General features: G+C 51.9%; 1 protein-coding gene across 5 annotated transcripts in view; it reads right to left on the reverse strand.

Moving 5' to 3' along the window:
- RGS3 (regulator of G protein signaling 3) overlaps window positions 1-27,083 on the reverse strand; it is a 97,640-nt gene that overhangs the window by 17,174 nt on the left and 53,383 nt on the right. Inside the window, exons 1-2 of one of the 5 annotated variants that reach the window (XM_081278949.1) lie at window positions 13,503-13,655; window positions 9,172-9,230 (exon numbers count right to left, since the gene is read on the reverse strand). The exons of 2 other annotated variants lie outside the window; for them this stretch is intronic. Coding sequence is in view for 1 of the 3 variants with exons in the window: in XM_081278947.1 (XP_081135073.1) it covers window positions 11,299-11,343 (45 nt within the window). In the remaining 2 variants the exon portion in view is untranslated. Of the gene's footprint in view, window positions 1-9,171; window positions 9,231-11,298; window positions 11,449-13,502; window positions 13,659-27,083 lie in introns of those variants that run through there. 2 more of the 5 variants (XM_081278948.1, XM_081278947.1) reach the window with 2 other exon arrangements.

Below are 27,083 nucleotides of genomic sequence, written 5' to 3' on the forward strand. Positions count from 1 at the left end.
TGTCCCCCATCCCAGGTCTCTTGCATAAAGGGTCTGAGGCCCTGAGGGGACCAAGCAGTTGGGGAGCAGGCTGTGAGCACTGTCCAGGGCCCTGGCCTGACTCCATCCACAAGGAGACATGGGCAAGGCTCATGTGCTCTCTGGGCTTCCAGGCGGGGCTTGTATAATGTGCTGTGCCTGCACAGGAGGGTTTGGTCAGGCCAGTGTTCCCGGGAGGGCTGGGGCGGGAGTGGCTTGTCAGGGTGCTCTGGGACAGCTCCTGGAGACCTGAGAGCCCCAGGGGCACCAGGTGGCAAGTGGAAGAGAGAATGAAGGTAAGAGAGGAAGTCAAGTTGAGGGTGAGGTCGCAGAATGAATGGCAGGTGTGGACCGTGCTGTCAGCCACAGAGTGACACTGGCAGAGCTGTCTGCGTCAGTCCTGCCCTGGGCAGTACCAGCAGGATGTGGAGGCAGGTTGTGCGTGTGCTCATGCCTTCGTTCATTCCACAGGACCCCGTAACGGCAGGGAACAAGCCACACACTCGCTGCTCTCAGCGAAGCAAAATGACAAGAGGTTAGACATCAGAGTGTGTGGGGGGGGAGGGCTTTAATGGATGAGTTGCAGACAGATGTCGCAACAGGCTGGGGTGACAAGATCCAGCCAGGGCACCCTTGGAAACCAGCCTGTGCCCCCAGCGCCTTAGATGCACAGTGCTGGAGGCTGCTGCCCAGCCCTCCGAGGGGGCCTGTATCTCTCCATCCATCACTTCTTTGGCTCGGCTGGACCAGGGGCAATTCTGCCCTTGTCTCGCCTGCTGGCAGTGCACAGGAAATGAACCAGGGCCTCTAAATGATCTAATCAAATCCTCTCCCCAAATCCAATCCAGAACTCGAGCAGGCTGGGGAAGTGGCAGCTCACACCAGCTCCTGTGCCCCAGACCCCCTGCTGCTGGGTCTGGGAATTAGTAATGGGCTGCTAGAAGTGACTTGCCCAATGTCACACAGTTACTAATCCAGGAGCCAGGATTGCTGACCCCAGGGGCGACCTGGTGGCTTTCCCTGGGTTGACTCATCACATCCACCCAGAGGCTCTGGGTCTGCCCAGGAAACCACTTCCTGCTACAGGAGGGGAAGCACACTGGGGGCTGCCTCTGTGTCAGGGTGGCCCCTTCGCAGGCGGGAGTTTACAGAAAGCACTGGACTTCAAGCCCAAGGACCAGAGCGGCCTCCTCTCCATCATCTGCTGGCTTTGGGATCTCCACCGCCTGGTTCTCTGCCATGGAGAGGGGAGGGGGAACCTCCTGCCCCTGCTCCAGAGAGAGACAGGCCAGGAAAGGGCTGCGAGCCGGAAGGTGGCCTGGGAGAGGGAGAGGCCTGGGAATCCCTGCCCAGCTGTGGGCCTCCAGGCTCAGCTTCCAAGATGGGATGGTCCTTCAAATTTGGAGCGCTCCAGGTCCCCAGCTTCTGGGTCCCTGGCTCCACCATGACATCTGCAAACCTTAGCTTCTTGGCCAACACTGGGCTCCCTTCTCCCAGCCTCAGTCAACTCCTCCAGCACTGGCTTCCTGACACCCCGAGCTGGAGCCCCCAGTGCAGCCTCTGCGGCCAGCTCAGGGACCCTCCGAGGCCATTCTGAATCTTTCCTTGGCTTTACTGGAGAGTGGGCAAGGTGCAGGACAGGGGCAGTGTCTGATAGTGACTGAGCTCCACTTTGCGTTTCCTGGTGGGGGGCCCTTGAACTTAACCTCTGTGCCTCAGTTTCCGTAGCCATATGAGGGATTTGTAACACCTCCCCACAGTTCTGTCAGAGGAACAAATGAGTAACGTTCATCCAGAGCTTGGCACTGCGCGGCCACGCAGGCATTCAACAAGTGGCAGCCATGACCACCCCAGCACGGCATGGCTCGGCCCTCTGCTGCCTGGATTTCCCCAGACCCATCCCCTGGGCACTTCTCCACTCCATCACGGGCTGCTCTGCCTGGAATCTCCCTCGTGTACCCATCCGCTCCTGGGCTACAATCAACCTCCGCACCACTGGGGCACCGACGCCTCCTGGTCTACACAGCCGGCCAGCTCCGAACCCGCTCCTGAGGGCAGTTCCCACGGGCGAGCCTTTGCTCAATCCTCACCAAAGACTCTGCAGCCGGACACTGTTCCAGGCTCCGTGACACAGCTGGGAACCAGAAAGACCCAATCCCTGTGGTCATGGAGCTTACTAGCTAGAGAGGAAGGATGGGCATAAATCACCCAAGCTGTCACCCACGTCAACACAGGATAGTACCAACCATGGCCTGCGGCACGAAGGAGACCTACCGGGTGCTACAAGAAAAGAAAGGGGAGTGCCCAGGAGAGCCACCCGTGTGATGACCTGAGACTGAAATGTGCTCAGTGGGCCGGGAGGGCTCCTGGGGGAGGAGGCGCCATAGGCAAAGGCCAGGGAGGAAGGACTCGGCGCACCAGCCGTGGAGAGGGCACCCTGGATCCCAGGGTGGAGAAGAGACCTGAAGATGTGCACCCCCAATTCAACACACCCCAGACTGCACGTGCAATTTTTCCCCAAGTCTGTTCCTCCTCTGGGGGCCCCTATATGACGCTGCCACCAGTCACTCCAACCAGGGACCCAGACGTCATTCTCTCCTCCTTTCCCCCCACTATCACCCCCGTGACCAGCAACCACATCCTTAGCATCTTTTCTCGTGGAATCCCAGGAATCTCTCCACTTGGTGAAAGGCGGTGGGTGGTGGGGACAAAGGGCACATGGGGACTCTCAGTACTTCTGCTCAATCCCCAAAACTACTCCGAAAAATGGAGTTGATTGATTTTTTAAAAAGAGAACATTTCCGCTCTCTGTGCCTGATCCTACGCTGCCCTGCATCCAGGCGCGGCGGCTGACCTTCCACCGGTGCCCTAGATCCCTCTGCTCGAGCTCAGTGCTACGTCAGGGAGCCTTCTAAGTGGACTTGAACTTGTCACTACTCTGCTTGAACCCCTGCTGTGGCTCCCCAGGACCTCTCGGGTAAAGTCCAGGTTCTGCGGACCTGGGAGACCCAGGGTTCTGCCCTTCCTCTAGCCCCACTGTGCTGCACCTCAAGTGTTTGATGAATGAATATTTGACTTAGTAATCCAATGAATGCCACAGGACCATGCAGACTCACTCCTCAAAGTGTGGCTCACTGCCCAAGGGAGCTGGTATGAAGCACAGACCCTGAGGCCTCGGGCCGTAGCTACCAGGTCAGAGTCTGCACTGTAATCAGATCCCAGATGATTCATGTGCATATTAAGGTTTGCAAAACACTGATCTAGACTATTGGTTCGCAACAGAGCAGTACACTCAAGAATCGCCTGTGGATTGTTTAAAAATATCTTGGCTCAGGAGGCTGAGGCAGGAGGATCACAAGTTCAAAGCCAGCCTCAGCAACTTAGTGAGGCCCTAAGCAACTCAGCAAGACCCTGTCTCTAAATAAAATATTAAAAAAGGGCTGGGGCGGTGGCTCAGGGTTCAATCCCCAGAACAACAAAAAGAAACCTACATCAGATCCCAATTTTACATTTACTGGATCAGATTCCCTAAGAGAGGGGACCCACAGAGGCCTAACCCGGGGAAGACAAAGAGGAAGAAGAAGGAATTGGATCACAGACAGAAACTTCTCTGTCCTTAAAGGATACCAGGACTCACGGTCTTGGGGGCTCAGGAGGGAAGCACACCAAGGCTCGGAGGAGAAGCCACTCACCCAGGTCAGAAACTCTCAGGACAAAGCCAACAGTTGGGAAGGGAATTCCCTGAGGAGTGAGAAGACAGGAGGCCCCTCGTGGAAACTTCCCTGCTCCTGGAAGTGTCCCCAGACCGAGCCAGAAGGACACACCATGGCAGTCTGCTGAGCTTCCCTACTCCCCCATGCCTAGCTTCTCACTGGGCAGGGAGGCGGCTCCCAAGGTCTGGTTCTGGGTCTTGTCAGTGCCCTGCCAGGCTCCTGCTTTTCTTGGGGTCTCAGATACCCAGCCTCAATAGTGGGGCAGGGGGACCCCCAGTGTCTTTACCCAGCCCACAGCCCCTTCTCCATCTCCAGCTCTGCTCTCTGAAAGGCGGGGCGCTGAGAGCAGGGCTTCCCAGCTCCTTCCTGCGCTGTGCCCATGGGGGTCTGGCAGGAGAACCCAGGCCCGGCCGGGCTGCTCTGCTTAGCAGCTCTGTCCCTGAGGGCTCCACCAATGACCCCGTCCTTGCGGGCACCCTCCTCCTTGGCTGCCACATGTGCCCACACGGTCTCATTTCCCTAATATCTCTGTTTTGTCGAGTGCACTTCCTGCCCATTCTGTGAGCCCTGTTGGTTAGATGGCCCTTCACACATGCCGGCAGGAGGGCTCTCGGCTCTCCCACCCCTGCCCCTGCCCTGCCCTGCCCTGCATGTGTGGCCCTGGGGCAGGCCCCGCTCTGGTGTCTTTGGATCTCAGCCCTGGCATAGTCACCATAACCGCCCCCTGCCCTGCCCCAGAGTTACTCAGCAAATACCTCCAGAGCCCAGCCACGTGCAAAGCCTGTGCCAGGCACTGGAGCCAAACAGCAGCAGCACATCTTCCTGCCCCATGGGGGAGAGGTGTAGGCCCAGGTCAACCTCTCCCCCACCCACTCCTGCCCCCGGGAGCTATGGCTGCACAGAGGTAGCAGGAAAGTCTGACAGACTCGGAGGAGGTTGTGGGGGAAACCACAGGACCCAGAGCCAGTGCATTTGGTTCCACGGGGAGGAGGTGGCTGGGCTAAGGGACTCGGGCCTTCCCCCTTCCCCTGAAAGTAGTGCTGGGCTCATGGGCTGTCTTGGCTTACTCGCAGCCCCTTGCCCCCTGCCCAGGGTTTCTTCGACTTATTTGCTTTAAGATCTTGTGCAAGTTACTTAACCTCTCTGGGCCCCAGCTTCCTTATTTACAAAATGAAACCAATGACACTAACCTTACAGAGTTGTTAAAAGTGACAGTCTACGTAGAGGAATCGTCACAGTGGCTGGAGTGTAGCAGATGCTCATTTAATGACCCCCCCTTAGATTTTCCTCCTTCTCTATTTCCACTATCTCTAGCTCTACCCACCCCATCCCGACAGCACTACAGGGTGAAGTCCAAGTTCCTTGCCACACCCACCTGCACTCCCCCCAGAGCTCCATGCTGTCACCTCTGCAGCCTCCTGCCCCATGCCTTTCCCCAGAACCTTCTCCAAGAGTCACGTCCTTGTTTTCTGCTGCCTCTGTGCAGCCATAGCTCCCTGGGGTAGAGGTGGGTGGGGCAAAGGTCGAATTGAGCTTGGAGTCTCTCCCCCACGGGGCAGGAAGATGTGCTGCTGCTGTTTGGCTCCAGCGCCTGGGGCTGGGCTCCGGAGGTATTTGCAGAGCAACTCAGTGGGGGGAGGGATGAGCCAGGGCTGTGATCCTGAGGACCCAAAGCAGGGAGGCTTGGCAGAGGCAGGCAAGCCGAGAGCCCTCCAGCTGGGGCAGGTGAGGAAGCATCTAACTGCGCTGATCAGACGGGCAGGAAGTGGACTTGATGAAGTGGAGATACTACAGCACACGCGCGCGCGCGCGCGCGCGCGCGCGCGCGCACACACACACACACACACACAGAGCAGAGGAGTCAGCTCTACTTTTCTACTACCCAACAAGCTTCTTTCCTCTCCTGTCTCTTCATTTCCTTTCTCCCTTCCTCCCTTCATTCAAAGGATGCTCCCTGGGCACCCACCTGGGCCGGGCACTGTGCTGGGCGCTTCAGACCCTTTTGGGCCGGGGTGAGCAATTTGGCAGGCCCCGCTCTGACTCCAGGAGGCTGAAGCCTGAGGAGCAGGAGCCTGCTCGGCCAGAGAGGGGAGGAGGTGCAGAAACCCAGGCACCTGACGACTCTCCTGAACACGCTTCCAAATGGGGCTTTTCTGCCATGCTCGGCACTAGGGTAATCAAACAAAAAAACCTCTGCCGTGCCAGGAAGACCCCGGAAAGGGCACAAATAGTGCTGTGGTCACAAGGCCAGAGTCTGGGGTTGACATTCATTTGCCAACCATAGAACTGTCAACGTGAGGCCTCCCTCACGAGGCTGCGTGGGGTGGGTGGAGGCAGGGCCTGGCACACAGCAGTGTTTTAGCACATGGCAGTGCCCCTCTGCTCAAGAGTAGGCACCAGGGACCAATCCCAAACTAAGGCCTGATTGCAAACAACAGCTTGGTGAGCAGGAGCACTCAGAGAGGCAGAGGGAGTGGGAGGAAAACCCACCGTGGTGGAGAACCGGGGCCTGGAGACCAACAGATCTGGGTCCAAACACCAAGTGTAGGCTGCTTCCCCTCCGCAAGGTGGCCTTTCCTCCTCTGTAAATGGTGACACAAACACTGAACACTGCTGGGCAATGATCCACATAAAGAGCTTGGCATGGGGCCGGGCACATAGCAGATGCTCAATTAGCAGCTGCACTTCCTGTGGTCAAAATAGGCCTCCCACCAGCAGCAGCAGCAGCAGCAGCAGCAGCAGCTCCTCCCCTGCATCCAGTTCCGTGACAGCACACTGGCCATGTTGGGACCCTGACCACAGCCTGGAACAGGAGTCTTATCAGCTGTGTATGCAGAGGAGGAAACTGAGGCCCACACCAAAAGCCTTGCAGGCTGGCAGGGGGGGGGGAGGGGGGCGAGTTTGTGCCCCGCCTTCTCCTGGGTTGGGTCATCCTGTCTCCCTTTATGGCCCAGGCCAAGTCATTCCCCTGTCTGGGTCTCATTCTCCCTGGGTCAGGGATTGTCTAGCTCTGAATCTCAGCCAGCCCCGAGTGGTCAGATCTTGGGCCCCCGGTGTGGCCAGGTCTCCTTGTGCGTGCAACAGGAACAGGAGAAGCGGACAGCTCCTCTTCCCAGGGACCCTGCAGGCTTGTGTGTCTGCCCGATTCCTAAAATACCTCCTCCTTCAGCGCCAGCATTGCTGAGAGTTGTGGTTGGGCAGAGGTGGCAGAAGGGAGACTCTTCCACCCCAGGACACTGGAGTGGACATCTGGACATTGGACTCCACCACACCCTGTGGCCAAGGTCCCAGGCACCCTCCTGCTTCTCCACTGCCTTCCTCCCTGACCAGCCCTGTGTCTGCTGAGGGGGGACTCTGGGGCTGGGTTGGGCTGGGTCAGTTCCAAACTCATCCTCCTGCCATCACCCTGTCATGGAACTGTCCCCCCATTCCCCTTGGCTTCGTGAGAACCTGGTTCTTTTCCTCTTCTGCTCAAAATCCCTCCAGCCTTCTGGAATAAAATCCCAGCCCCCCACCTGTGTGCCCTGCCCCCTCTCCCCCACGTATCTCCCCTTCTCCCTCCGCCAATCTGATTAGCTCCTCTAACCCTGTGCTCACACTGTACCTCCTGCCTAGATGGCCTCCCCTCCCCGTCCACCTCCTGATCCGCCTGACAAACCTCTACTCAGAACCCCAGCCCACCACGTGTGTGTGCCCCTTGATTCCTGGCCAAGGCGATGATGCCCTATGGAGAGAAAGGATGGTCTTTTTAATAAATTGGATATCCACCCCAGGGGAACGAGTCTTTGCCTCTGCGCATGTAGTGCAGAAAAATCTATTTCAAATGGATTTTGGATATAAATATGAAAAAGGACAAAATGCCTAGCTGATCAGAGAAGAAGTTGGCTCCCTGTATCTGTGGGTTTCATATCTGCAGGTTCAACTAACCACAGACTGGAAATTCAGGGGAAAACATTTCATCTACAGTGAATGCAGACAGACTTTGTCATTATTTCCTAAACAATACATGTAACAATTCTTTACGTAGCATTTGTAATACATCAGGTCTTATAAGTAATCATAAATCAGAGATGATTTATTGCACCCAAGGGGATGTGACAGGAGTGTGCAAACATGACACCTTTCTGTACAAGGGACTTAAGAATGGGTGGCTTTGGGCACCCACATGGCTTCTTGGGGCTAACTCCTACAGATACCGAGGGATGACAATATGTCCATAACCTCATAAGAAGCAAAGACACAGAACTCCGCAAGCATTCACCATACAAGAAAAAGATTAACAACTCGGACTGCTCTCCAAATATTCCCTTAAAAGAGCAAAAGACCAGCCAAGGAGTGGGTGAACATATCTGCATTGTGTTTATCCAACAATCACATAGCCAGAATATTTTTAGGTTCCACAGATCAATCAGAAAAAGAAAAACGACAGTCCAATAGAAAAATGGAGAAAAATCTTGTACAGGCACTTTGCAAACAAGGTCATCTAAATGGTCAATCAACAGATATAAAGGTACTCATTAGCCATCAAGGAAAAATAAATTAAAACCACATTAGAATATCACAATGTCAATATCAATAATGTGGGTAAGTATGTGGAGTAATGGGTGATGTCCTGCTCAGCTCAAAGGAGGGTGTCTTGGCGTCACACTTTGGAAAATTATATGATGGTTATCTACCAACGCTAATTATATATAACTCTATGACTCAGCAATTGCAAACCTGGGGTATTTACCCGACAGGAAACAAGGACATTTACAGCAGCACCATGCATCATAACCTCGAACCAACAACAACCAAAATGTTCATCGAAAGTGGGAATGGATAAACTTAACGCCACACAGCCGTGGGAAAGAACAAAGTATAACTTGATGCAATAACGTTGATGAATCTCGCCATTAAAATGCTGACGGAAAGAAGTCAGCAGAAAAGAATATTTACTCAATGACTCCATTTACACAAAGTTCAGAGTCAGGTGATGGTAATCAATGAACAAAATCAGACACGGGTGCTGCCTATGAGGTGGCAGCAATTGAAAGGGGTGCAGGGTACTGGAATGTTCTATTTCTTGACCCGACTGGGGTGCTTACATGCGTGTGTTCACTTTGTGACAATTCATCAGTATATATGTCTAATCTTCTTTTAAGTACGTGACACTTAAGTTTAGAAGTTCATTTTAAAAACAAAACCCCTCCTCCCTGCCTCTCCTCTGCGCTCCCTGGCTGGGGATCAGTTCTTTCTCTGGCAAGCCCCTGGCCCTCTGTACACATCTCCACCAGGGCATTCCAACTGTGTTCTTCCACAAAGCTGCTTCCCACCTCCCATTTGCTGAAGGCCTTCTGGGCCACCCCATGCACTTCCCCACACTGTTGCATTTAGTTACGGCCACCCATGAGATGAGGTGCAGTGGCACTCGCACCCCTAAATGACCTGGAGTCCATACCTTTGAAGTCTAGTCTGAGATCTTTACATGCACACCTCATTTGATCCTGGGACCACTGCCTGAGGAGACAGAGGCAGGGGCTCAGGGTCCTGCCCAAGGACACATACAGCTAAGCTGCCATCAAGTCCACTCCTGCATGACACATGAGACAGCCTTCCAAGGTAAGGAGGAACACTGGCTATACCTGCAGAGGCCATTTCTACCCCTAGGGGGAAAATCAGACCTACAGTGCAGAGGGGTGGGTAAGCCAGGTGGGAACTTGCTCTTTCAGCGGTCAAGCGTGGACACCACCAAATTCAGCCTCTCCTCCTGCAGGAAGCACCACTGAGGCTCGCAGGCTAGACCAGGGCTCCCCAGGATTCCCATAGCCCTGGGCCTCTCCATCAGCACTGTGTTGTTTCTGTCCTTTACGGCCAGTCCCTGGCACTAGAATAAGGATTAGGCCTTTTAGGCTATAATCACAGCTACACCCAGGAGGCTGAGGCCAGCATGGGCAACTCAGTGAGACCCTGCCTCAAAATAAAAAAAAAAAGGGCTGGGGGTGTGGCTCGGTGGTAGAGCTCTGGCCTCACATGCATAAGGGCATGGTTCAATCCAGCACTGGGGGGGAAAAAATCAGTCCTTTTATTTCTGCACCTCCTGTACCTGGAAAGAGCACGACACACAGAAGGGGTTCAACCTATGTGGAAGGAAGGAAGGAAGAATGGGAGGGAGAGAGGGGGCAGAAGGGACAGAACAGAACCACCATCTAGATCAACGGTGAACTCCATCAAATGAGATCTGAGCGAGGAAGAGTCCACGTCCTGGCTGGACTCCAGCTATAACCCTTGACTTGGGGGTGGCATGGCTATGCCACCTTCCATTCTGGGGCCCCTTCCCTGGCTGCCTCCAGCCTTCTCTCCAGGTTCCCACCAGACATTGGGTCCCTGAGGCTCTGTTCAGCCCTTTTTCTGCCCGACCATGTCCCCCTTTCCTGGGCCACCTGCCCTGAATGCCTGAAGGTAACGAACCCCACCAAGGTAACAGGACAGCTCAGGGAGCCCTGTCCTGTGCGGAAAGCGTGCCTCAGCTAGCCCCACCGAACTTACTGCGTGCCCCCACCTTTCTAAGTTGGGAACTGCAGGGCATTCTCTGGCAGTAGCCTGGGCCAAGGTGCCAGGTGCAGGCAAGCTGACCCATGGCAGGCAGGGAGATGGCTGGGAGAAGCCCTGGGCCATCTGGAGCAAAGGGCACACCTGGCAGTGCCCCACACATCTGCAGCAGGGATGACCTAGGCCTAGGAGGAAGAGGGCACCCTGGAACCCTCTCCTCTCTCCTCGGTGCCTGGAAGCTCTGATCTCCCAAGTGGCTCATGGCTCACCTTGGAGACCAAATGGGAAGTGGCTTTCAGGGTCCCCAGGGACCCTGTGGCCACTGGCACCCTACTACTGAATGCCTGGGTACAGCTGGTTGTGCAGGCGAAGGCGGCTCTCTGGGGTTGCGCCCAGATGGCCTGCTGTGAGCAGCTCTGGCCTCTCCAGGCTTAGGGGGCTGAGCCATGAGCGGCCTTGTTTATCCCTGGGAGGAATGATGGTTTTCCCTGAGCAATGACATCTTGGAAACAGCCTGGCTCCACAAACAACAACAAACCTCCCGCCAGGGTGCAGTTTGCATGAGAAGGCTTCTGCCCAGAGGCGCCTGAATGTAAGGTTAGAGGCTGCTTCCCTGCTGAGCCAGACCCTGGCCTTGACCCTGACTCCAGGAACCCAGGAAGAGGAGGTGTCTGCAGAAAAGCAGAGAATCAGATGGCTGGAAGAGGCCTGGCAATACCTGATCCATTCCCTGCTTGTTCCAAAGGGGAAACAAAGCCCCCAGAAGAGGCATATTTGCTGAACGGACACTGAAAGATGCCCTGGTCTCCTGGGATTTCTCCATCACATACATTGTTTTTCCAGAGAACAGCAGGACTATTGTCAGAAAGTCTAAGGGTCTGAAAAAGAAGGTGTCACCAGGAAGTCCAAAGATGGAGAGCCACAAGATGAAACCCAGGCACCCTGAGACACCCAGCTGGGGCAGTGGAGAAGGATGCAGGCTGGGCAGCCAGGGTCCTGGCTTCTGGTCCCTGTTCACAGTGGAGTCGTGAGTTACCTTACACAGGCCTTTCCTTTGCTGCTCGCTCCTTTCTTTATCCATCCAGAAGGTAAACAGACTCCACCATCTCTAGAATCTTGGAGACCAAATGGGAAGTGGCTCTCAGGGTCCCCATGCTGGGCATGGGTACACCCTCCCCAACTGCATCTGCTGGGAGAGTCAGGCAGACCACTGGCTGAGAACCAGTCCCCCAGATCCAGCCTGGTTGGCACCATCTCAAGGGAGTCCAGGGAGCTAAGTGCTAACCATGTACAGACTGTGCAAAGGACCATGGGCATTGTATGCACATCAGCCAGGGCTGCCCGCTCCACCTTCTGTGACTCAGGCTATGGTGTGGACACCACCTAGCCCAGCATGACCCCTGAGTTGGCTGTCCCTAGGATCTCAGCCAAGCTGAAGTCAGAATTCTCCCAGACTCACCTCCCATCAAACCCAGCCCCTAACCCCTTGGCTCTATGGATACAACCCCGACCTGCAGAGACTAGGGTCCTCCTAACGGCCCTCTAGCTGGCAGTGCCCACTCTCTCGCCAAAGAGCCAGGGTGTGCTCACCTGCCCTCGTTAGCCAGGGCACTTCAACACCCGCTCCAAATATGCCCCAGGAGCAGGCCAGGTTCTTGGGTGACTAAGGGGAGAATAAGGTCCATATCCTGCATAAATAGGACACAAAGCAGCCACCGGCAATGCTACCACTAATGGACCGACTCATTCACTCTAGTTGTGAAAGCTGGGTAGGATTAGGACCTGGAGGGAAGGAAAGAGAGGTGCTTTCCAGACAGATAGAATTGCACCCACAAATGCTGGGAAGCAAAGCAAGAAAGAATTGCACCCACAAATACTGGGAAGTGGTGCTTCCGTTGTTACTGAGTGCTGGACAACAGAAGCCACATGGAAGGTTCTGGCTCAAAGCCCTCGTGGGTGGCCAGTGCCTCCATCCTCACCACTGCCTGCTTCTCAGATGCCCGGCTGGACCCAAGCGAGTCCTGCTGCGGAGTTTGGCTCCCGGGAGGACCCGCCCTGGGCTAAGCCATGCCACGTGCTAGGGCTGGGGAAGAGGGGAGGTGTCCTTTGGCTGGGCACAGAGGACTCAAGGGGCCCTGGTGGAAAGTTTGACTCTGGCTGCAGTGCGCTGGCAGGGATCCTGTAGGCACCAGGGGGCAAGCCTCTGCAGCGCCTTCCTTCCAGAGATGCACCCACTCTAGCAGTCCTGAGAGGAGCCAGGAGCCCCCTGGCCACAGGTCTGAGGGCATCAGGGTGAGAAAAGTTTGCAAGAGTGGCTTGAGGGTCTGGTCTCCCTGCACCAAGCCAAGCATCTCAAGCCAGGGGTGCCAGTGGCTTTCCACATGTCCTGTGCCCGCTCCTCTAGGAGGCAGAGGTCCTCCATCCTGGTCTTGGTTCAGCCATAGACCTACTGTCTGAACTTGAACAAGGCTTTCTCCTCTCCAGGTCTGGATTCTCCCTCCTGCCCTGGGCAGAAGGTTCAAGAGTTTTTCCTAGACACCTTGGGACAAGGGTAGACATGTGGACCCTTCAAGTTGAGGAAAGAATTGGTGTCTGCCGCTTGGCAGTAGCTGGCTCTGTGGGGTGCATGCGTCTCTAACCACTACCCTCTTCCTTATGGGTCTCAGTTGGAGCCGAGAGAGCAGGTGCAAGCCCTTCCCCAGGGGGTTTGAGCTCAGGAAGCAGAGCAAGCCTGCTTGTGTTTTCAAAGGTCATTTCTGCAAAAAGCCAGTCTCAGGGATCAGACTTGAGACCAGCCCTGGAGACCCCCTTTTTCCCTGCCAGAGGAACCAGGCAGCGCTGCCATCGCCAGAGCCTGGTGTGCGGCCAATGTCCCTGACACAATAGCCAACACTGCTGGCGGAGCGCTCCCTCCCCACGCAGTGTCCTGACTTCTCGGTCACCAAACATTCCTCTTCTCTCCCAGAAAGAAAAACTGGCGGACTAGCCCAGAAGTGGGGAGCAGCCAACAGTGGAAGCATGCCCCCTAACCCTGCAGGACCCCCATACACACACACACACACACACACACACACACACACACACACACACACACACGGCTACCTCAGAACAGAACACAACCGGTCGCAACATGCTTATCAATGGCTGCCCTGGGGAAGAAACAATAGAAACAAGGGCAGGGGCTGGCTTGGACAGGGGCCCCCCCGCCCACCAGCACACCCCTGTCACCAAGGCACCTACCCAGCACACTCCAGCAGGGACCCAGGCGACCCTGGGCTGCCGCTCCTGCCAGCCCGCCCGCCCGGGTCTCTACCCGACTCCTCCCGCGAGCGGGCGGCGGTGGCAGTGGCAGCTCCGGGCGGGCGGGCAGGCGGGCAGCCGTGTCAAGCGGCTGCCTTCCCCAGACAGAGCTCCTTTGTGTCAGCAGAGCTATTTATGGACTTACCCAAGTTCCCCAGGGGAGCGGTACCTGCTGGGAAAAGCAGAACCAAATGACCAGGTTCCACCTCCCACATCTAGGTAGCGTTTTTTTTTCAAAACCCTTGCTTGCATCACCCGTCCCTCCCCCCACTCCTCCTCCTCCTCCTCCTCCTCCTCCTCCTCCTCCTCCTCCTCCTCCTCCTCCTCCTCCTCCTCCTCCTCCTCCAAGCGCCCTTCCCAAACACACCCTGTCCAGCCGGCCGCTGCCACTCTGGAGAGAGGCTGGATTTCCTTCTTCCATCAAACGGAAAACTCTGTGATTTCCCAACCACTTTCACCCGAGGAGGAGTCCGGGATGTCTCAAGGAAGACAGTCTTCAGCCAGCCCGTCCTTCAGCCTGCCAGGGGCTCCTTGCCTATACGCTCGCATTGCGAGCCCTGGGACCCCTGCCACCAGCCCCCCAGGGCCCAAGCTGGCCCCCGGAGTGCTGCTCTGGAGAGAGAGGCGTCCATGCCTCCTAGCGGCAGCCCCTGGCCCTGGGATCCCGAGTGGGCTCCACCCCACGCACATCCTGAGGGCTCCCGGTCTGGGGCAGCGCAAAGCCTCCTCTGCTGCTCCCTGGCAGGTCCAAGCCAATCACGGAGGAGGCTGCACTGTCACACCCCCACCCCTTGCTGATGGTCCCAGTGGTCCCGGCCACCACAGCTGACCCTGAGAATGCAGTTGCCCTGGAGGGTCAGGAAGTGGTGGCTCTGATCACCTCCAGGCAGCACCCTCCAGCACAGCTGGACACGTGTTTTATTGGGCACTTTTTTGTGTGGGAATCCAAGATAAGAGCTGGAGGCTTCCAGGCATAATGACTGAGAGGGGCCCCGAGACATCTCTAACAGGAAGGTGGGGACGGTGGAAAGGGCACTGACCTGGAGGCAGGGCCCCTGCTCTAGTTCCAGCTCCAGGACCAACTGACGGGGTCTCACTGTGCAAATTGCTGCCCCTCTCTGAGCCTTGGTTTCCTCATCTGTAAAACAGGACTGATGCCCCTGGGCCTGCCCACCATGGGATTAAAGGACGGCTCAGTGAGTGAGGGCAGCTTGGCTTCCCAGGGCATGGCTCCTGCATCAAGGCTGTTAAAGAGCTGGATCATCACTGGCACCTTCTGCCGAGGGGAAGATGATTACCCTCTTTACAGATGAGTATCCAAGGTATAGACGGGCAGAGGGAGTTCCCCAGGGTCAACCAGCAAGATGGCTGTGAAGCCAGGATTGAAGGCCAGTTGGTCCATCTCCAGGGTGTCCACTTTTCACCATGACGCTGCCCTGCTCCCGCGAGAAGTGGCTTTGGGAATACAAAGCCATTCTCTGACGCTGTGGCTGTGACTGCTGCACTGTGTCATCTGACGTTGACAAGTGCTCCCTGGGCTATGCCTACACCATCCCATGGCCGCTCCACCTGAGTGGAAGGCGCCTGGGATTCAGCACAGGAACAACTGGGCACAAGAAGCCCCACCCTCCTGTCCTCACACCCCCACCCCCAGCCACAGCAGGCTGAAGTGCTGTCCCCGGCCTCCCACTCTCCCTGTAGTCGTCTCAGTGCCTCTGCCCATGTCTCTGCCTGCCCCCCGGCTTCTCTCTCTGCTTTTGGGTTCCTGTCGTGCTCACAGTCGTGAGCACACACATGCGTGCGCTGTAAGAGAGCTTCCTTTACCAGGGTCCACAACACAGAACGGCCCTCACCTGAGTGAGTCACTTATGAACTCCAACCAGTGTTCGTCTTGTTCCTGGGGGCGACGCCAAGCAGTCCTTGCAGGGGCCTTGAAGCTGCCATCCTGCAGGCTCCTGAGAATCAGGACCCACCCGTGGCCTGGGAAACCACGGAGGTGAGTCTCAGGAGGTACCAACTCTAACGGGGCTGAGTAATTCCCAGGGCGGCGGGTTCTCAGGATGAAATTCCTGGTGCCTTGGATGAGAATCTCAGGTGGAGAGGCTGGGGCAGGGGCAGGGAGCCACTGACAGCTGGAGGGCCTTGGAGACCTTCCGCTCCTCATACCCACACACAGCCAGTGAAATGGAGGTGCAGAGAGGGTAAGTGATTTTCCCAAGGAAACAGAGCAAGCTGGTGGCAAGGCCGGGAGCAGGGACTGGACGACTCCCTGTCCAGCGCTCCTCCTACTTCTCAGCTCTAGGTAAACGATGGTGCTGCTCAGTGCAGGAGAGATGGGGACCCAGGGCGTGGCAATATCCTTCTGGCCACAGGCCACAGGGTCAGCACCTGGGCGCACAGGGCCTGGGCCCCATTTGTTGACCCGTGTATTTAACACTTAGCACTCCATGTCAGCCCTCTTCCATAGCATGGACCTTGTGTTTCCTGATGGCAGGTGCTATGTATTGAGGACACATGCCACAAATGATGGGGGTGGTGTAAGAAAGAGCAAGTCTCCTCAAGTTCAAGTTCACAAGGAGCTCTGGCTTGTAGCCTGCAGATTCCAGGGATAGACCCTTCCCCTTCCTGGTTTCTGTGCTCCATTTATAAAATGAGAGCTCGGGATGGAGCTCAGTAGTAGAGCACTTGCCTAGCATGCACGAGGCCCTGGGTTTGATTTCTAGCACTGCAAATGGAAAAAAAAAAAAAAAGGAGATCCCATCTCTAAAATGAGGCCAGGGCCCAGGGGCCTCATCCCCCTCTCTCCCTTGTGTGGTCAGTCTCACCCCCCCTCTAAACTCTCACACTGAAAGAGTTGGCTCAATACCACCATTTCCAGTGGTATTTAGAAAGAGCATAGTCTTTGGGGGGGGGGGTCCAAAAACTTTGAATGTGAATTAATAATGGACAAGTCACTTAAATGTGTTTGAGTCTCGGTTTCCTCACCTTAAAATAGGGTTATTACCATCTGCCTGACTGGACTCTGTTGGGGGACCCAAAGAAGTAGCACATTAGATTGCCTGGCACACAGTAAGTGCTCAATAAATAGAAGCCATCAAGGCTGCTGTTGTTGCCTATCATCGTGCCCATCTCATAGATCAAGAAACTAAGGTACAGAAGTCACATGGCAAAGCACCGGCACACCAGGCAGGAAGGCTCCGAGGCCCGAGCTCTGAACTGCAAGTTCTGGCCCCAACCTCGTGTTTCCTAAATGTCTCCCCTCTTGCCATGGGCAATTCCCCAGCAACCTCAGACAGCAAAGGACAACCCCACCTGCTCCCTGAGTCTGCAGCCCCCAGCCGCAGCAAGGAGAGGCCCACATGTGGCAATCATGAGGCCCTGTGGAGCTGGCCCTGAGGATTGCCACTGGCTGGCTTCTGCCTCCAGCCTGGAGACACTTCGCCATCACCTCAGCAGTACCAGCCTGACCTTGGGTGGCTGCAGCAGCACAGGATGGCCAGGAGCCATGACCATCTCCCTTCCTGGCTCCAGCCCAATTGGCCACATGCTAACCTGAGATTTCAAGATTTCAGGAGCAATCCTCGACCCGCCGCCCTCATGCCAGCTCCAGGGCCATGCTGTGCCCTGACAGCCTGAGTTCCTGGGGAGTTTTCAGCCCCTGACTCAGCTCTGGGAAGACCAGCCCTGTAGCCTTGGCTGCTAGGATCTGTTCATCCACGCACTCCCCTGGGTCCACCCACTGCTTGGACCACTGGGCTGGAGCCAGGTCCTCCAAATAAAAGGTCAGTGGGAGAGAGACTAGACCGAAATGCCAACTTTGCTGCTGCCTTCTGCGAATTCTGGAGCAAGGCCAACCCTTTCTCTGAACCTCAGTTTCCCCGTCTCTAAAATGTGCACAGGGGTTGGACTTGGTCCGTCCGTTCAAAGTGTGGCCTATGGAACGTGAACAGTTTATCACTGGTCTGCAATGTGGTAAGCAGCCAGACTGAGAGCATTTAGGAACTTCCATGGCAACTTGACATTGCCACATCGAAGCATGAGATCAGCAACAAGTTCCCTGGAATAGGGTGCAGGCCGGCGCCGTGTTATCAAAGCCACATAACAAACCATAGCCCCTCCCCACCAGTGGCTGAAGAGGCTCTGATTGAAGTGTGGTTGAAGAGTGTCCCCGGGCTATAAGAACCCACTAACTGGAACCCTGTCATGCTTCTTACCCTGCAGTGGGACTCACAGTCACTGTAACTGTCCCCCCTCCACTGCTCCCAGCTCAGAGTGGCACTGTCCCTCACATACTTCAGCCAGACTCTTAAGTGTCATCCATCTCCCCCAAACCCTCCACCCATTAGTCACCAGATCTTGCAGATCTCACCTCCTGTACATCACGTGAATCTTTCCTCTCTCTCAATCCCTGGGGCCTCCAGCCCTGGTCCAGGCCACCATCATCTCTCCCGAGTAGAGCACACCTTCCACACCCTCCTCCAGGAGGCCACTGTGCGCAGTCTACACCGCAGATCCAGCGCCAGGAGCTCCCACTGCCCTCAAGACCAAGTTCAGACTCCTTGCCGTGACTTCTCAGGCCCTCCCTGCACCGTCTGCCCTGAGCTCTCTTCCAGCCTCATCTCATGCTTCAGCCACCTCCCCCATTCCTCCACATGCTATGGCCTGCTTCAGGGGACAATCCTTGTAGATCCCACATCCTCAGAAACTTTCCTAATATCCTGACCAGATCCTCCCAACGGATTGGTCCGATGTTCTCACTGGACCATTTTCTTATCTGTCGTTGACGGGTTCCACATTGTTCATAGTTAGTGACGTCTGTCTCTCTTCCAGCTGTCCTTCCACCACACTGGACTGTTAGATCTATGGAGATGAGGACAGAGCTGGCTGATGAACCAAAGGGAGAAGGACATCTGAGTTTGTGCCTGACCAGCCTCCGTTCACCCTCTCTGCCATCCAAGGGATGACACTTCCCTCCCACATTCTCAAATCGGATGATTCGTATGGAATGGACCCATCTCATACTCCAGAGGTGGGCATGTGACCCAAGCAGGCCTCAGCCAATTAGTTATCCCATCCTGTTGTCCCTGGTGACTGGGATGGTGACATGATCCAACTCTGGCCCAAGGGACTCAGGCCCAGGGGCTACCATTGAAATGGTGGATGGGATCCAACTACAAGGCTATGACCCTGGTACTTCTGTCAGCTCCACTGCCACCACCGAGGATTGAGCAATGCTAAGGAAGAAGAACCAAGACATGGAAAAGTGAGGCCCGTTCTAGGTCAAAGTCCTGAATCCAGGGATGCATGGAGGTGACCCTCCGTAACCCAGTGAGCGCTGCTTATTGGCTGATGCTAATCTGAGTTGGGTTTTTGTCACTTGCAACTGGCAAATTCCTGACTAATATCTCACTAGTGCTGAGTACATTAGACACTCCAGGTGTGTTGGCTCATTCATGAAGTCACACCCAGCCACACTCAGCAGGAAGAAGATGACTAAGTTTGCTCAATAGAAAGAGTCATCTGGCGGCTGTTTAGAGAGGTGACTAAAGGGACAGGAAGAGGCAGAGGGAGATCCACCAGGAGACCATGTGACAGAGATGAGGCCTGGAGAGAGCGGCTGAGACTGAAGGAACGGAAGAGAGCAGAAGATGCCGTGGAGAATCCTTGACAGCCACTGCCTCTCTTGGGCCTCAGTCTCCCAGTACAGTATCTCAGTCCGTCATTCTAGAATGCCCATGTGTTGGGCAGATTACATATTATAGCAAAAGGAAAGCACACTCCACCAATGTTAGGTGCCATTATTATTACTATGGTCAGTATTAGGAATTTCAAAAAGAGGAAATGGAACACATAGTCCATAAACAATGCCCAAAATCAATAGAAAATCTCCTTAAGCTAAGGGAAGACTCAGGTCTCCTGACAGAGGGCTTACCATGTCAGTACCCAAGGAGAACAAGCAACTAGAAATAATCTGGTGGAATTTCCAAATATCAACGATTCAAAAAAGAAATCTTGTCTGTTTCCATAAAGAAATTTAAGAGACTCAAATAAACAATGTGATTCTTACAGCACTAAAACTCAGAGACCACAGAGGACAGCTGCTAGGTTTGCAGGGAGAAGGACTATTAGCCTAGAACTCTTTACTCAGGCAAACTACGGCTCAAGCATGAGGGCAAACATCTTCAGATCTCCAAGGACTTAGACAGCACACCACCTCAGCCCCTTTCTGGAAAAAAATTACTCAGGAAAGCTCTCGGACACCAGGAAATCGAAGCCCAAAAGCCAAGTGAGACACGATGCGGTGGGAGAGACAGATAGCAAGCCACCAAGGCAGAACTTTTATAGGTTCAACTACCGATAACAGAGAGTTAAAGGCAATTTTCAATAAATGATTATTCAAACACAATGTCACTAACATTTTAAAATAGTAACCATGGGTAACAATAAAACTGAAATTCCGGATGATCTCAACACTATCTAGGAGGTACAGAGAAAAGGGAAGACAAGTACCGGCCAACTGACAGGGTTCGCTGTGGGTTGTAGGAGGTGAGGACGGACCATTGTAGCTCTGCTGAAATGCTTGAGGTTGAAATATGTGTGGGGAAGAGGAAAAAGGAAAAGCATCAGCTGCCTAAAGCTGGGAAGTATAACTTCAAAGGGGAATTTGCTGGAGAAAATGGAAGCTGGCTCTGGGGTGCTTAATACCACTAAAGCAGCAGGAAGCAAGAGCCAGGGAGTTTGAGGCCAGGGCCAACATGGAGCAGTCAGTAAGGGGCACAGGAGAGTTCAAAACCCCACCCACCTCTGGGGGAAAATTTGGTCCATGATAAATGGAAAAAAAAAAGGAAGAACAGTTTAAAAAAATAGGGTTGGAAAAACTGGTCAACTGTTTGGGGGGGGAAATAATGAGAGTTAATCCATCTGACACCAGGCACTAAATTAACTGTAAATGGATTATAAACACAAACAAAAAAATTAAAAGGACAAAGGGTAAAAATACTAGAATAAAATATTCCTCACGATCTCAGGGTTGTTAAGGCCTTAGTAAGTACCAGCCACCCCCCCAAAAAAAATTGATAACAAATTGATTATTAAAATTTATTATCAAAAAGATTAATATTTGAATAATAAATGATAGTACAAATGAGGTTAAAAGGCAAACAACAAGCTGGAAAAGTATTTACGTCCTATAATAAGCAAAGGTTTAATATTCTGATCACGTAAAAGCTCTTACAAATAAGAAAACCGGGTCAGTGATATGAAATGGCAAGCCAAAGAAGAAATATAGATAACTAATAGGCATAAAAAGAAGCCCAACCTTGTTAGTAATCAAACAAATGCAAATCAATATGGAAGGTAATTTTTCACTTCTCAAGTCAACAGAGCCCAAAGAACAGCATCCAGGGTTGGGTAAGATACAGGGAAACAGGTGCTCTCGTTCTGTTAGTAGGGATGCAAATTGCACATGCATTTCACCACTGTGTTCCTTTGTTTTCTTATCTATAAAATGGGAATAATAATAGTGCTGGGCAGATTTACATGTGTAGACAGAAGGAAAGCAATTTTATAGGACTTTGGTAGCATGGGTCACACTCTACCCTAAAGTGCAAGATGGAATAGAATAGTCCTCGCATGCTTGTTGCAACATTGCTCCAAATATCAAAGCATCAGAAACAACCTAATTGTGCATCAATACATAAATCATGATCCTTTGGCTACTAAAAATGAAGATGGAGAACTTTTAAGTACCAATGTAAAAGATTTCTACAACATAGTAAGTTTTTATATTTGAGTTTTTATATTTGTGTGTAATACAATATTATTTAGTAAAATAATATGTGCATGGAAAAAGATTTGGAAGAACCATGTCAATCATTAGTGGCTATTGATGGGGAAAGGGCTGGAAGAATGGGGGAGAGGGGTCTTGATTTTATTCAGTTCTGTTAAATTTAGATTTATGTTTGTGGGTGTGTGGTGCTAGGGCTCAAACCCAGGTCTTCACCCGTGCTAGGAGTTATGGTTCGGATGAGGTGTCCCCCAAAAGATCATGTGTGAGACAATCCAGGAATATTCAGAGGTGGAATGACTGGATTGTGAGAGTTGTAACTTAATCAGTGGATTAATCCACTGATATGGATTAGCGGGGTGATAATTGTAGGTGGGTGGGGAATAGCTGGAGGAGGTGGGTCACTGGGGGGGTGCATGCCTTTGGAGTTTATATTTTGACCCCAGGAGAATGGCTGTCATGTCCTGAACTGCTTACTCCACCGTACCCTTCCACCATGAAGTTCTGTCTCATCTTGGGCCCAGAGCTATGGAGTTGGCCAGCCATGGACTCAACTTCTGAAATGATGAGCCCAAATAAGCTTTTCCTCCTCTAAATTGTTCTCAAGACTTTTGGTCACAGCAATGAAACAGCTGCCAAAAAAAGCACCAGGCCAGCATTCTATTGCTGAGTTACACTCACAGTCCAAGTTTCTGTTTCAGTTCTATCTTTGAAGCAGGGTCTTGTTATGTTGTAGGACTGGCTTTGAACTTGTAATCCTCCTAGTTCAACCTCCTGAGTAGCTGAGATGACAAGTGTACACCACCCATACCTGACTTCCAGCCCAAGTTTGTAATTTTTGTACAAGTTTTGTAGAAGTATGTTTCAGTTAAAGCACATAAATAATATTAAATAAATAAATATTCCCATTCACAATATAAATAAAAATCTATGTTCCCCACAATAGATAACAAAAAATGTGCAAGTCACACATGAATTTTGTTTTCAAAACTTTGCCTGGGAAATAGTTTTAAAGATTTGCATAAATGAAGAGATATGATCCTATTCCCAAATGAGAACATGCTATTGTAATGATTTTAGTGCTCCCATTTTTATAAATTTTAAAGTATACTGACAATAGGAATCTCAAAGAGATTTAAAACTGCAATGAGACACTACTTCACACCCACTAGGATGGCTATATTTTTTTAAAAAATGGAAAAGTATAACTGTTGGCAATAATGCGAAGAAATTAGAATCCTCATACATTGATAGTAGAAAGAAAAACTGCACCGTCTTTTGGGAACAGTCTAATGGTTCCTCAAAAAGTTAGGCACTTGACCCAGAAATTCCACTCCTAATTATGTGCCTAATAGTCAAAATGTAGAAACAACCCTAATGTCCATCAATAGTTAAACAATACATGGAACATCCATATGATGGAATGATATTCAGCCACAAAAAGAAATTAGGGATTGATACAGACTACAGCATGGAAGAATGGGGGATCATTATGCTAAATAAAATAAAGAAGCTATTCACAAAAGACCAAACATATGATTCCATTTATATGAAATGTCCAATATAGGCAGATCTATAGAGAAAGAATGCGGATTAGTGGTTGCTTAGGATGGGAGGAGATGGGGGAATTCATGGGTGACAGCTAAAGGGTATAATTTCTTTTTGAGATAATAAAAGTGTCCTAAAATTGATTGTAGTGATGATTGTACAAATTTGAATATGCTAAAACCCATAAACTCGTATATTTTAAATAGGTGAATTGTATGGTATTTAAATATCTCAATAAAGCTGTTGCCAAAACAACTTACAGCTATGACTATCTATAAATGAGAATTACCTGTAGCTTAAGAAATAATAAATATAGCCAGGTGTGAGGTGGCTGAGGCAGGAGGATTACAAGGTCAAGGCCAGCTTGGTCAACTGAGTGAGACCCTCCCTGTCTCAAAATAAAAAATAAAGAGGACTGGGGGTGTAGCTTCATGGTAGAGTGCCCCTGAATTAAATCCCCAGCACCACAAAAAAGGAGAAGAAGAAATAAAGAATAAAAATTTAAAAGTAGCATACAAATATCTTTATTATATAAAGAGCTCTTTGGGAATAAATAACTAAATGATAAACAGCCCAACTGAAAAAAAAATGGCAAAAGATTTGAACAGACTATTTCCAAAAGATGACATTATAAATGACTAAAAGGCATATAAATAAATGTTCACATCTCTAGTGAACATATTTTAAAACATAACAGTATGCAGGGTACGTACGCCCTGAGTGTACAGGGAAATGGACATTCTTTTACCAAGACTCCTTGGTTTCCTGGAAAGCAGGACTTTCCGTGCTAACTAGGGCAAGACCCATTAAGGCAGGGTGAGCTGTTCCATCTAAGGTGGGGCTAGAGATTGTTCCAGGCCTACTTGGAGGTAGGCTCAAGAATCCATTGCACACCTACCCACCCACTGACCCAGAAATTCCAACAAAGCGTTCGTTCTTTCAACAATTATTTATTGAGAGTCAAACTGGATGCTGAGCCCGAAGCTGGTGACACCAACATTTATCTACAAGGATTTTTATCTCAGGTGTTTGTAACAAGGAAAAACTGGAAACAACTTGAACGTTGACCTGCTGGAGATGGTTTAAATAAAGCACGTTTGATCTACATAATGAATTACTCTGCAGGCACTAAATAAAAGTGATGTTGTTAAGAATAACGTGGATATACTACACGGAAGAAAGCAGGTTAGGAAATTGCACCAGTAACCCCAATTTGCAAATAAGATATATATGTGTGTAAACAAATGCCTGACAAGTTAACCCCCCCCCCAAAGTTAACTGTGGTTATCTCTGGGTGCTGGGATTAGGCTCATTTCCTTCTCCTGGTTCATCTGTATAAATCCATTCTTTATCATAAACATAAATTACATGAATCGCTTTTACAATCCAAAAAAAGTCAACTGCATGAGAAATTATACTAATAATCCTGCCATGCCCCCAAGGGATGAGGCCCCTAGTTAGGGGGTGACAGAGTCACACCTGTGTTCGCTGTTCCACGTCACGACAGCCTCTCCTGTTAGCACTGTAAGAGATGTTCTCGCCACCACCCTCTGATCATCACAAGAGTCAGAGTGACAGGTGTTCGTGTGTGCTCTTGCCTCATTTTGTACTAACCCTACAGCTACTAGTGCCCACAGAGGCCCTGGACCCCTGGCCCCTCTGCCTCTACACCCACAAGCCTCTAGCTGCTTCTGCCTGTTCCCAGGGAAGGGCAGAGAAAGACCCCAAGGGGAGAGGCCTCACTCCTGCAGGCCAGTTCTATGCTCCTCCTCCAAAAACAAGTCAGCAAGGGAGGGGACATCAGCCAGGGGAAGGCCTGGTGCTGACCGAGGTCAGGGCACAGAGTGGACTAACTGGGGGACTCCTCGCCTGCCAGGCGACAGTCAGGAAGCCCGACTACATCCGGTAGCAGGAGTTCCCAGGCCCTGTGAGCCCAGAGGCATCGAGAGAAAACCTCGCAAGGTCTCAGGCTGCCCTCTGAAACAGCAGGAGGAAGACTGCCTTCCTCTGGAACCTTCTCCCCAGACTAAGTGACTGCAGGCCAGTCCTCCAGCCCTGGACCTCCAGGGCCTCCTGGTGGGGAGGGTGGGGGAGGGTAGGGCTGCGGCTGCAGGACCTTCCCAGACCTGAATTCTGTGACTCTGTGGGACTTCCTCACCAAGGGCCCTGGCAGGAAGAGGAAGGGGGCCAGGAGTCTCCACCCTGCTCCCAAAGGGGCCCCCTCCTCTTCCCTCAGTTGTGGTTCCCACTTCTATTTTTAGAACAGACCACAGGGGAGCGCCTCACCTCCACCAGCCCGCCCCCACCCTTGGAGCTCCAGGTAAAACAGGGGCCCATTCATTCCGCTCCAGCAAGAACATGCCAGGAATTTCTAGACAAGCCGGCCACTAGACAACCTCTCCCTAAGCCATTAGCTGGCCTGGTTTCTCACTTTTCCATTACAGCCAAAACAGTGGCTTGTATTTCTTGATGACAACTCTGTGCATTGCTGAGAGACGAGGAGAGCCATCTAAGACCATCTGTGCCCTGCTCCATGCCCCAAACCCAGCAGAATCTTCAAAAGCCTGGTACCAGCTGTGTGCCCTTGGCCAAGTCTTACCTCCCAGTTGGTTTGGTTTCTGTAAATCACCTTGTTAATCAATTGACCTCAGTAGGGAACAGGGGAGGATTATTTATTTATTTTTTATTTATTTATTTTAGAGACACGTTAGAAGAGTCTATGGTTAATTCTAGTTATTCAACATAAATACTGACTTCTCTGCTTTGGGATATGTGCTGGGTTGTAGTCCCAAAGTCTTCTGGGGGTTAACCATAGAATGTACTTTCCATTGGAAACTGTGTCATAAATCATGGTCATCTTCCTGGGCTACTTTTCCCTTAATGTTCTTCCATGGAGGAAAAATGGTAGAAAACTAAATTTGCAATAATAGAATTAAACTCAAATGGAAAAGCACTAATGTTTAAAAGACACCTTTTAAGAAAATTTATCTTCAGTAGTATTGTCTGAGGGATAAGGGACAGATGTTAAGGGCAATGAAACAAGTCCACGACAACTTCTGGGGAAGGGTCTGCAGGAGAGAGAGACTTCCGACCACTCCAAAAACTGAGCACTGCACATTGATGACCATCAATTCCACTTGAAGTCAGCCTGATGCTGTAGACCAGAGCTGGTAAGGTTAAAGACACACGTGTGCACCTGTCGCTGTGAAGTTCAAACGATTCCTGGGTGTGCCAGGCCACCTGAGCAGAAGGGAAGGAGGGAGGGAGGGGAAGGTTCTAGGCTGAGAGCTCCTTGTGCTGGCCTCCCAGGGGAGCCTGGAAGAGGTGGCCCTGGGTGAGATGGAGGCAGGTGTGGGTTTAATTTTGGGCATCTGTGATGAGGACCCTGACTGGTATAAGATCCACAAGCAAACCTTGAGTTATGAGTGCATGATGGATATTAACCCAGTACATGTGCGTGTTTCCACACACATACTCTCTGATGTCTGCTCCTTCTTCATCTTAAGAGTCCTGAGGCTTCCTGCCCATTCTCCCCTCTGGAATCCAGTGTGGAACTGTCCCAAGGGATCAGGTGTGTGTCTGGAGACAGTGACAATGATGAAGAACTTGAACTAGTTCCAGCTGTCCATCAAGGACTCTATCCTCTTGGAGGAGGTAGCTACTCTATGCTGAACGTTGTGGTTCTATCTGAATAGTTTGGAATTTGATGAATCCTGGAGACCATTAAAGTTCAACTCCTTCATTTTTCTTGGTAAGGAAATGGATGATTAGAGATGAGAAGCCATTTGCCCAAGGTCACATAGTAAGTACCAGCGAAGTCAGTATTTGATCCAAGAGCATTGGAATTCTACTTTGGTTTTCCACGAGACAAGTGAGAGGAGGGAGCCCTAAAACGTGGGGAAGAGAACCATAATAGCAGCTCTGGTTGGGCTTCCTTTCCCTCTGAGGAGACTCTGGTCAGCATGGGAACATGGTTGCTACCCTTGACTCTGATGTGAATCTGATTAGATTGCCTCATAAACCCCTTGGGACTCCAGCCCTGCCCTGGTATCTGCAAAGCAAGGGGTAGGACAATAAAAAGAGCTCTGAGCAAGAGAGTCCTCTGACCTGAAGTTCTAGCCCTGGCTCTGATGCTAACTTGCCCATGACCCTGGCCAGGTCACTTCCCCTTTTGGATCCTGTTTCCT

This window comes from Spermophilus citellus (genome assembly GCF_964194105.1).
Source record: "Spermophilus citellus genome assembly, chromosome: 2".
NCBI lineage: Eukaryota > Metazoa > Chordata > Mammalia > Rodentia > Sciuridae > Spermophilus > Spermophilus citellus.